At 44.9% G+C, this 12500-nt stretch overlaps 1 protein-coding gene across 1 annotated transcript in view; it reads right to left on the bottom strand.

Annotated features, from left to right (window-relative positions):
• adam19a (ADAM metallopeptidase domain 19a) overlaps positions 1-12500 on the bottom strand; it is a gene marked incomplete at both ends in the record, with an annotated part of 99035 nt that overhangs the window by 49919 nt on the left and 36616 nt on the right. Inside the window, 1 exon segment of the mRNA XM_080544132.1 lies at positions 682-758. Coding sequence (XP_080400258.1) covers positions 682-758 — 77 coding nt within the window.

Here is a 12500-nt window from a genome sequence, read left to right as displayed (position 1 = left end):
TGTAGACATAAAGACTAAAGAGACGTTATGCACTCAAAGGGAAGTTCATGAAATCCTCTCCCTCTCACTTAGTCGGAGTATCAGGACACTTTGATGGAGTGGAAAGGGGTTGTTAAGGGACAGATATGGCAATAACAACATGACACTCTACTGTACATTACATTACCTGAACTTGAGGGGAAAATAAATAAAAGAAGAGGAAGAAGAAGAAGAAGAAGAAGAGAAGAAGAAGAAGAAGAAGAAGAAGAAAAGAAAAAGAAGAAGAAGAAGAAGAAGAAGAAGAAGAAGAAGAAGAACAAGAACAAGAACAAGAAGAAGAAGAAGGAGAAGAAGAAGAAGAAGAAAAAGAAGAAGAAGCAGAAGAAGAAGAAGAAGAAGAAGAAGCAGAAGAAGAAGAAGAAGAAGCACAACAAGAAGAAGAACAAGAACAAGAACAAGAAGAAGAACAAGAAGAAGAAGAAGAAGAAGAAGAAGAAGAAGAAGAAGTACCCTCTCTTTCTCTGTCTTCGTTTCTCAAGCAGTGGGAACAGCCGATGGCACTTGTTCTTATCAAAGGTTTTACTGACAATGACTCATCTATAGTTGATTCACTTCACATAGACCAAATGTACTTATTGTAAGCTTTGGATGAAAGTGTCTTCTGAATGACTTACATGTAAATGTAAATGAAGGGGCACTTACTCATTTCTCTCTACATGTAGCACCAGTTGGAGGTCGTTGGATGACAGCAGTATTTCCCCTTCGTCCGGGTGCCGGTCCTGCAAAGACAAGAGGAAAGGGATTCAAAGTTTGTCACTGCACAGAGTACCACGAAATGCCTTTATGCTCTAGAGGGGGCATCTAGGCAACGGGTCACAGCCATTGAAGGCGACCCCCGGAGCAACTAGGGGTTCAGTGCCTTGCTCAGGGACACTTCGACACGTGGCCCGCTGCGAGCTGCCGACTTTGCCCCAAGAGACACCTGTAAGAGACACCTGTAAGAGCGCTGGGCTGAACAAAGTCACAGTCACTGATGAGGAGTTGCAGGTGCAAAGGCAGAGAATAAGAGCGTAGACATTTTCTATAAATAATTTGTTTTCCAGGCCCCATCTTGACAGCAGTGTCAAAAGAGACCGTATTACAGCTAAGGAACATTTATTTGATAAACTGTTACTGTGCAACATCGATGTAGAGGTGGCAAAAAAAAAAAGGCAGCTCAAAAGATGCGAAACCTGATTTTCTGCCTTGTTATGTCGACCACTGCTTTGAAATACAGTAAGTGCCGTCTGTGTTCAGTAAATTACGATTGAAGTCGGAGGTAAACATACGCCGTAGTACATTTAAACCCAGTTTTTCACAATTCCTGACATTTAATCATAGTAAAGACTCCCTGTCTTAGGTCAGTTAGAATCACTACTTTATTGTAAGATTGTGAAATGTCAGAATAATAATAGCGGAGAGCATGATTTATTTCAGATTCTGACAGAACTGGTGTAACTGAGTCAGGTTTGTAGGTCTCCTTGCTCGCACACACTTTTTCAGTTCTGCCCACAACTTTTCTATAGGATTGAGGTCAGGGCTTTGTGATGGCCACTCCAACTTGACTTTGTTGTCCTTCAGTCATTTTGCAACAACTTTGGAAGTATGCTTGGATTCATTGTCCATTTGCAAGACCCATTTGCGACCAGGCAAACTAACTCCCTGGCAGATGTCTTGAGATGCTTCAAGATATCCACACCATTTTCCTTCCTCATGATGCCATCTATTTTGTGAAGTGCACCAGTCCCTCCTGCAGCAAAGCACCTCCACAACATGATGCTGCCACCCCTGTGCTTCACGGTTGGGATGGTGTTCTTTGGCTTGCAAGCCTGCCCCTTTTTCCTCCAAACATAACGATGGTCATTCTGGCCAAACAGTTACATTTTTGCTTCGTCAGACGAGAGACATTTCTCCAAAAAGTACGATGGTTGTCCCTATGTGCAGTTGCAATCCGCAGTCTGGCTTTTTTATGGCCGTTTTGGAGCAGTGGCTTCTTCTTTGCTGAGAGGCCTTGCAGGTTATGTCGATAAAGGACTAGTTTTACTGTGGATTTAGATATGGTTGTACCTGTTTCCTCCAGCATCTTCACAGAGTTCTTTGTTATTGTTCTGCGATTGATTTGCACTTTTCGCACCAAAGTACATTCATTCTAGGAGACAGAATGCGTCTCCTTCTTGAGCAGTATGACGGCTACCTGGTCCCATGGTGTTTATACTTGCGTACTATTGTTTGTACAGAGATGAACACGGTACCTTTAGGCATTTGAAAATTGCTCCCAAGGATGAACCAGACTTATGGATGTCCACATATCTTTTTTTTCTTTTCATTTTCCCATGATCTCCCATGATAGGTAGGCCTTAAAATACATCCACAAGTACACCTCCAATTGACTCAAATGATGTCAATTAGCCTATCAGAAGCTTCTAAAGCCATGACATCATTTTGGGGAATCTTTTTCCAAGCTGGTTAAAGGCACAGTCAACTTAATGCATGTCAACTTCCGACCCACTGGAATTGTGATATAGTGAATTACAAGTGAAATAATCTGTTAAAATAATAAAATAATCTTGTTGGAAAAATGACTTGTGTCATGCACAAAGTAGTAACCCTAACCCTAACCAACTCACCAAAACTATAGTTTGTTAACATGAAATCTGTGCTGGAGTGGTTAATAAATTACTTTTAATGACTCCAATCCAAGTGTAAACGTCCAACTTCAACTGTAATACAGACTGTGAAAACAACACTTCTTTTTTACGCCACCAAGATGTCACACTAAGTCTTAACCATGCATACAATAACAGCTTTCATTAGAAGATATTGAACTCAGCAAAATCCTCCTCTGAAAAATAATGGTTCAAAACCAATACCTCATGTTCCTACTGCACGATTATAAGCTTCACTGTGTCTGCCAAGCCTACAGTATTATTTCAAACACATTTTCTTTTCTGTGCGAGCAGACAGTTCCACAGCCCATGTAATGTGTTGGCTCCACCATACTGGGTCTTTGGGTTTGCTGGTGCTTCAAGCATGGGGCGGTAAGTAAGCTGGGCTTGCTGATAGACAAAATACACTATGTGGGAGTGGGTGGTGTGCTTTCATCTAAAGTGCAGCCCCCTCCAAAAAACAACTCCCTCAATACAACATCCCAGAGCCTCATCATCCAACCACTAAGAGCCACTCAATTCAGGAGTGATAAAAGCCCTGTGTATAGTCAGTGTCAACATTGAAGTGGGCACGGTCAACGCAAAATAACACTTATAATCTACTAGAATCTCTGAGATTGCACGAATCAGACGTAATGAAAGTGGACTTCTTTTTCAGCGTCACCTTGATAAAATTGAGTGGTTGTACGAACAGACAAGCACACAAACATCCATCTCACGCTGACCCATTCCTATCTTCAGATGACGCATGCTCGGTTACACACAACTGTACACAATGTTTGTTTTGTATTCCTCTCAGCTGAGCAACCAGGCTTACGGGAAACAGTTAAGAGTGTTTTCAGTTCTTACTTTTTTTTCAGTTAAGACCCCCCAAAAAAGAGGTCTTTTCAAGAGAAAGCAAGAGATAGAGAGGGGGCTGAGATAAAGGTCAGCTGAAGGAGAGAGAGCTTGAGAGAGTTGGTGAATCAGAGGGAACGGCCGAGAACACGCAGATACACATGACGAGAGGTACTGTAGGAGATAAAGAGAAAATCACAGAGAGAGAGTGAGAGAGAGAGTGAGAGTGAGAGTGTGAGAGAGAGAGAGAGAGAGTGAGAGAGAGAGAGAGAGTGAGAGTGAGAGAGAGAGAGAGAGAGTGAGAGAGAGAGAGAGAGAATGAGAGAATGAAGTGAGACAGCAATAGCAGCAACAGCAGTAGGAGCAGCAGCAGCAACAGCGTTGATGCCTATCTCCCTCCAGAAGGCCAGCAGACAAGCCGGCGCGTAGATGACGAACGATGAGGAGACAGACCCATGTATAAAATGGGATTCAACCAGGGTCCTCTGCTTCAGCGGAGCACAGCTAATACAGCAGGCTGCTGGGGAGGGAGGTGCTGCGTATATTACATGGATCAGAGCCTGTTAAATACACGGTAGAAAAATGATGAGTGAGATCTTGGCCCTTCCTCTCTGAGAGCTGCGGGATAATCATACGGAGGATACAGTACGAGGACTGACTGTAAATCGTCGATGATAACTCTGGAGCGGAGTGCTGGTGGTGACTAGGATGTCCTGGTGCCTGTGTCGTCAACGAAAGGCCGTTGTATCTGAGTGGCTCATGTACTGGTGATGATGTGAGAGTATTCTGTTTTGCAGCTTTTTTAGAAGTGCTGGATGGGCGACCTGATCTAACCAGACAACTAATACACCTGATCTAACCAGACACCTAATACACCTAATCTAACCAGGTAATACACCTGATCTAGCCAAACACCTAATCACAGTCCTCCATGACCTTCATTAGTTAAATGAGCAGTGTTAATGCTGGGTTTGAACAAAATGCATACATACTGGGTACCCAACAATTGAATTTGAAACGTCCAAAATTCGATCAAACCTATACACACACACACACACATACACAACCCCCCACCTGACCCTACCCTTTTTCTTTCTTTTCAAAATCTTTTAAAAAACGTTTATTCCATCATTGACATTGATACAGCTAAAAGACTGGAAAAAATAGTAGACAAAACATGACATGATTGTACAAGTTGCTGAAACTGAAATAAAAACTAAGTTCCAAAAAAAAAAAAAAACTTTACACACACGGATACATTTCCAAAGGAGGAATCTTTGGAAGACAACACTTTCTCGCTACAATGATGAGTGGGCCCTTCACTCCTTCTGACTATTTTCTTATCTGTGAGGGAGGAAACTTCGGTCTCCTGGCCGTCTCCAGTGCAATTTTCCTCTATCATTCAGCCGGTGTGGAGAGGGTGAGAGGGTGTGTGAGTGGAAGGGCTTCTGAGCAGACAATCACTTATGAGTGTTGGGTGCTGGGAGCTAAGAGGGGTGAGGGGTGAGAGGGGGAGAGGGAGCGGATAAGTGTAGTTGCAGGTGTGTGTGTGCGTGTGTGTGTGTGTGTGTGTGCAGGGGGGGGTATTAAGCATTGGGGGCTGGTGAAGCTAGAAATCCGAGGACGGGCTCTTTGTAACGCATGGAATGGAATGAGGCCATTCCATGCATTACAATGAGCCCGTCCTCCGATTTCTACCTCCACCAGACTCCCCTGATAGAAAAAGAGAGTCTAGTTTTCTGAATCACAGCTTCCTGTGTGTGTGTGTGTGTGTGTGCGTGTGTGTGTGTGCGTGTGTGCGTGTGTGCGTGCGTGCATGTGTGTGTGTGAGAGAGATAAAATGACATGAAGAGGCTGTATAATTAATCTACGTCAAGTGTGTGTCAGAGCGACTAAAATTAAACAACTCTTCTCTGAGAGGCTGAGGGGAAGAGCATGGAGAGGTAGGGGGGTTGAGAAACAGTTAGTTATTACCCCTTCTTCCCTGCTGTAGCAAAGCTGCCTCGACAGTGTCATTAAGTCAAAAAGGGGAAAGCTCATTGCTATTTCAATAGCATTCCCCATCAATCGACGTTACGGCCTAAGAATGCTCCCTTCACACGTTTGCGAAAAGGCTGTTCTCAGAATTAACTGCTGTTTTTGAAGTCTGGCAGGAGAAAGTCACCCTGTTGTAAGATGATAGGACATATCTAACCTACAAAAAACGTAACGGGAATACGGCTCCTAGCGTTTTAGATGATGTCTGGGCACTCGCCTGTAGGCTACGGCAGTTTATTTCTGCATATCTACATTCATGTTTGTCAGCTGTACTGACATTAATACTACCTCACGCTGTGGCAGTCATGGTATCCAGGCTAATCGGATGCATCTGAGCGCTCATCTCCTCTCTCCGCTGTGCCTCATGTGGTCCAAATGGACGGCTGTAATCTTGAATACCAGACAAACAACAACAACAACAACAAAACCCTAAATCCGACCAAATACATTCTCTAAACAGATTCAGAGAGAATCTAAAAATGCGAGTTAATGCGATTTCATGGTCTGCAGTTTTGGTTTTGGTTTTTATTTTATTTTCACCCCTGAGGTGAAAGAGAGGTTTCCATCAATATAGCAGCGAGGTTCTACATTTAGATGGCTTTTAGTCTCCCACGGTAACACAACACCTGAGGTCTGTACTGAAAATTGGGTCATTCAGCAGCATAATGCAGTGAATATTTTTATATTAATTTGCCACTTTATAAAACAAATGTGATGGTCCAAGGTTTCTCCTCAGTCTCTGCCACATTTTATCCGATGAGGGGGTCGATGTGGTGACGTACAAACTGAGTTGTTGATGGACTGCACTTATATAGCGCCTTTATCCAAAGCGCTTTACAACGGCCTCTCGTTCACCCATTCACACACACATTCACACACCAATGGCGGCAAGCTACCATGCAAGGCGCCGGCCCGCTCACTGGGCCTGCTCACTGGGAGCAATTTGGGGTTCAGTGTCTTGCCCAAGGACACTTCGACATGTGGCCAGCCGGGGCTCGAACCGCCGATCTGCCAACCTTGCGATCCGCCCGCCCGCTGGGTGCAGGAGTAGGGAACATCTCGTAAAGATGGCCGACTAGCTGGGTTCTCTGCCACAAGATTTAAATATACTATCAGGAAGAACAGGACTCCAAAATAAAATAAAAAACGAAAAAATATTGTAACAAGAGGAAAAACTGCCACTGAAACAAATTATGTAACTTTGATGGAAGGCATATCGCAAGAGAGGAAGATTGCAAAGGAACAATTTCTGGTGCTTCAGGTGGTAAAATGAGGGAGGTTTCACCTCCAGCCTCAGCCAGGGATGACATGTCCTCAATCTCCTCTCCACTCTGCATCCAAGATATGGCATGCATGCCTTATTCCTCTGTGCACATTTAGGTTGTATAAAAAGAGCCTAGCCTATGCCCGCTGCCCGCTGCCCAGCCTAGTCTCTTCTTTCCCTATAGGGGACCAGTCCTGCTGGGGCCCTACACACACTCACTTCACACACTCTCTACACTCTCTACTAACGTGCCAGACACAAATTACACCACTTTACCACTTACCCACAGTACATCGCATAACACAGGGAGTCTGTTTTGTGCACTATTCTCAAGTAAAAATCATCCCGTTTGAATTCATAACCACAGGAAAGTCATTGAGGACAGTGGAAGGTTAGTTGATGTGCCATCCTACCTCAAATGAAATCAGCAAATCATGGATAGAGATAAGCTGTAGGTATATACTGTAGTGTAGCCTACAGGTATCTACCAAGTCAATCATGCACAGAGACTAAAATAGTATAACCTTCAATTCAATTCAATTAAAAGAGAAAGTGTCCCCCCCCCCCCCCTCCACATTAGCATATTACCTCTCACTGGACACCCAATGTCACTGTCACTGGCAAGTAAATACACTATCATCCCATCGTGACCTTGATTGTGACACTCACTTAATCTGATCATAATCTGAACGTGTGGCCTTTTGAATTTAGATAACGGGCTCAAGAAAACGGCATAACAATTCACATGAGTCCAAACTCTATAAAGTTTACCACACCAAGGGAGCAAAAAAATAATAATAAATAAATAAAAATTCTTCTCACAGGGACATTTTGGTTCTTCCATTGCTGTGTGCATATTTCATGGAGCGAGCTCGCCGCATGGTGTCTTTACGGGAAAGAAGAATCCCTGTTTACGGGTTCTAATGACTGTAGGGGTTGTGAGAAAAATATCCCCCCCCACCCCCTCCTCTCCCCTCCTCCCGAAGAAAAAGCTGTACATATACCCCAATTAGAGCCGATTGAGCAATCTCAGGACACCCTTTTCCCACCCACAGAAGTTGTTACAGTGTACCAGTGAAGAAAAGCCGAGGAGGAGAGCCAATCTCTAAGAAGCCACAGCCCAGAGATAGGGGACACAAACACTATTCACACTACGCCACCAAGAGTCATTTTGTTCTTCTTCTTTTTTTTTTTTTTAAACATCAATCAGAGCGTGTTTGTGTTTTAAATATATCTGGGTTCCAGAGAAAGGCCTTCTAAAGTGTAGTAATTTGTAGCAAATGGAAAACGTCTCTCACTCTCGTCTCTTCATTTTGTTATATATTCAACGTCGCGTCTCGCTCCGCCACTGTGAGGCGTCTGGAAATGGACGCGGGTGGATGGATGACTGTTTACTGATAAAGAAAAAAAATGAAAAAGGAATTCATGCTTGCTTCTTTGGCTTCCTTTATCTCGCCAAAGTGCTCCCGTGTTTACTTTATGAATATTCACCTGGAGCAGCATCGTAAACACTCACACCACTACGGTGAACGCCGTGTGCATAAAATCAAAAAGCTACAGTAAAAGTAACTATGACAAATATGTGGCGCATTAAAGCCACGGTAGTGGTGCATTAATACCCATCTCCGCTCTCGCCTCTTTTATTCAATGATTATCCATCAACGTGTTGCTCTGTACCTTCGCCTACTATGCATTATAGATTGCTGAGGTGACTACATACAATAGACAGACTACATTAAAAAGGATGCCTAACACCACACTGCTCAGAGGGACACGAGGTAGCCACCTCTAGTGTAAACTCATCGATCCACTAAAGGTAAACAGATAACCGTCGACACATTGTTGACACGTGTCTTTTGACTCGTGAGGAGCAGAGATAAGGTGCTCTGCATTATCTACAACACACAGCTTCTATTTACCATCCCGGGTGGCTAATTGACTGCCTAGTGTCATGTTGGTTGTGACCAGGAAGAAAAAAACTCCTGGCTATTATTTCTAGTCTATCACTAGGGCCCGGGGTTCTATCACTAGAGCTCGGGGTTTTACACGGGAACCACGGCTCACAGTTTCCCATTTCAGGTCATGGTGGCCAGGAAAAAAAAATAACTTACAAACACCGTGATTTGTTGCGAAGAGTCCAGGATCCTTTCCTGGGTCTAAACCTAGTAGCTAGATAAAAGTCTACTAGGATAAAAAAAAAAAAAACAGTGGACACATTAGCCTTTGAAGCCTTTGAGTCACGCCCCCCACCGGCGGAGGAATGAGAGGTGTGAAAAGGATACTGAAGTGTTGAGTCCAGGAGGAGAGAGAGAGAGAGAGAGGGGGGGAGGGCACATCAGAGCACAGCACATGAAAACCCTACCGCCTACAAATGAAGGCTTCAGGAACACACCTCTCCAGGATAAGAGGGTTCCACTATCCCTCACTCACACCGCTCCTCCCCTCCCATCCATCAACCATCCATCTCTGTGTGGAAAAAAAAAACGAGTTCACAGGTGAGCCCTCTCCTCTTTCATCTCCAAATGAGCTGGAGCTGCCGGAGGGCCAAAGAGGAAGGGATAGAGGAGAGCTGTGTGAGTTTGGGGGGACTAGGAGGAGGAGGAGGAGGAGGGGGGGGAGGGGGTGATCCAGCACACTGTAATGAGGAGTGGCGCTTAAGGCGCAACACACAAGCGTTATCAGAGAGTGGCAGGTACAACTCCCGGGTGCTGACAGCACGGAGAGACGAGAGGGAAGGACCAGGCACTTGAGCTAGATTGGCCTGGATTGTTTTACAGCACATTTTGTGCCAGTTGGCTCTCTCTCTCCCCCTCCCTCTCTCTCTCTCTCTCTCTCTCTCTCTTCTCTCTCTCTCTCTCTCTCTCTCTCTCTCTCTCTCTCTCTCTCTCTCTCCCTGTCCCATGTCAAATGTATTTGCACACAAGGCACTGACCATTCTAATTGTGCTTGAGTAAATGTCCGGCTACCACAATCCTGCAATTACGTATACCCCTCACACACACACACACACACACACACATACGCTCAGTGTACACAGACACACACACACACACACACACACACACACACAAACTGAGTGAGTGGAATATAGATGAGACTTGAACATGAGCCTAGGGGGGGAAGACGACTGCAGAGGTGTGTGTTAAGGTTTCAACCTCCTACTAGCCATAAACACACACACACACACACACACACACACACACACATGCACGCATGCACACACACACACACACACACACACACACACACACACACACACACACCCACACATTATACCCTACTATGCAGCGGCTCTGACCTCTAAATACAAGCAGCAAACCAAAACAGAATATTTTTTTCAAGCCAGTCGCCCAGTCTAAATTCCGGGGTTACTTTGCGATCCAGTGAAAGCATATGATTATGCATAATCTAGTCATGGCTGAAAGATGTCTATTATTACGGTTTAACCAGAGACGTGCCTGTCGTGTTTTCCGAAGAAGCTGACACCAGAATTCTTGTGCTTGTGACTTCATTTGACAGACTAAACATGATGCATGACTGCGGAGGAATGCATCAGGATGAATGTTTGAGTGTCTTTTTTAAGTGGATAGAAAGATGACCACTGTAATTTGAATGCAGCTTAAAGCATGGTAACCGGGTTATCCATGGTGGTCATGGACAATTGGCCAGTTCAATAAAATCCCCCCCAAAACTATTGTTCCGTTGTTTAAAGAAGTGAGAGAGAGCCTGCTTATTTGCGTTCTGTTTCTCTGTTTATAATCAATACTTCATCAATGCAAAGCCTCATGACCATGACTAACAAACAGTCGTTAACCGGCCAACACAGATGCTCCTTGTTTTCCCAAACAACAACTCCGCAGCCATAATTCTCAGTCCTCCGACCGCATGACCCCTGGCCATTGAGTATCGTCGAACAGTGGGCCCTCTGCTTTCCGTTGTCGAAACCGGTGCGCCGACCAAATACATAATCCGAAACAGCGCTAGTGAATACTGAAATGTCCCCGAAAGTTTTTTTCCATCCTCGTCCTTCAAGCCCTGGCTCGATTGGATCTGAATCTCCATCGCTCTTCATCGCCAAGCTCCCTTCCGTCTCCTGTTCTGACCCTGGCTGAGTGCACAAAGACTCATTCATTCGCGGAGCTAAAGGAGCTGAGAGACGGGCCTGCCAGCCAACATTACCACTGACTTATTGATCCCATCCCCGAGCACATAGTCTACAGGACACTATACATACACTAGAGCCATTTCACCACCGACAGTACCTCTCCATCTCTATCCTTTCACAGATGGTATAAACCCATACATTAGGGGCGTTTTCGCTTAAGGCTAGCGCCTTCGCTAGCGCCATACGTTACAGTTAATAAAACACAAGACAAAGTGAGTGATGCTTTTTTGTTTCTTTTTCTTCACTCTCGCAATGGTCTGGGGTGCGAGAATGCTTCTTCCTCTAATGTTAATGGGCTGTTTGGGGGTATTCGGTCGGCGAGGATGGTCGTAAGACTTCAAGCGGAGAGGAGGATTGCTATGGGCTTTTTTTCCGTCACTGCATATAAGTGGGAAGAAAGCAGCGGGGCTGCATCTCGTAGCCATCGCCTTCATTATTAGATTTTTTTTCGTATATTGCCGCGATATGGAAATGCAGAGAAAGTGGGTCAGAGAGACATTAATGTTCCATCACCTCCACAGGGCTGGCTGACTAACAGTCAGGTGGCCGGCGATGGATGACGCAAAAGTTACAAGCCAAAACCGCAGGACCCAGCCAGTAGAGAATGTAGAGTATGGGAGAAAGCAGCAGAGCCAATTTACAACAGCGTTGCTAGTGTCAAGGAGGCCAATTTTTTGGTTTAAAGGGCCTCTCCCATAACCTTGTTTTCTCCCTCTCATGGCCCTCCAGAGACCTCCCTATGGTGTCTGTTGTAACTGGTAACCCCGCCTTTTAGCTGAGACAAGAAAGAAAGAAAGAAAGAAAGAAAGAAAAGGGAGAGAGGGGAAGAGATGAGATAAGGAGGGAGATAAACAGAAGGGAAGAAGAAGGAACAGAGAAAGGGAAAGAGAAAGAGGGCGAGAAAGTTAGAAAGAGCGAAAGAGCGAAAGAAAAGGGGGACTTCTTCTCCCCAACTCTGCTGTGCAGCAGGCCATTCTAATGAGAGACACATTCAGGCCAGCGGAGCTGGAACGAGGGCTACTCCTCCTTTCTCTCTTTTCTTCCCCTGTCATAAGAGCACAACAAACGCCGGCCTCTCTCTCACTTTTGCCATGTGGGTTGGTTCTAAATTACTGTGATTCAAAGTGGGTTATAGACCAGGGGAAGAGCCAGGGCAGCACGGAACAGAGGAAAGGTTTTGAAGCAATACACAGTCCTCCAGGGCTGGGAAATAAAATCCATACAGCCGTTTATCACAATCGGATCGATAAGCCAGTCCTAGCATCGGCGGGATCGTTTTTTTAACTTTTATATTGTGGGAGCGATTTATAGCAATCATGTAGGCCTATTGTAAGTATTGTATGCATACGGTACTGTACAGCCGACCGTGGTGGTACACACTAGGGATGGACAATTTTGAATTGTTGAACTGTTCTGGGTCAAATTAAAACATTTTTTAAAAATGAACTTGACATCAGCTTTAACACGCGGGCTTTAGCGAGAGGCGCCTGTGCATGTATCGAGCGGATAGACA

Source organism: Nansenia antarctica, assembly GCF_963989245.1.
Source record: "Nansenia antarctica genome assembly, chromosome: 13".
NCBI classification, from domain to species: domain Eukaryota; kingdom Metazoa; phylum Chordata; class Actinopteri; order Argentiniformes; family Microstomatidae; genus Nansenia; species Nansenia antarctica.
This window is presented reverse-complemented; position numbering and strand designations above follow the sequence as displayed.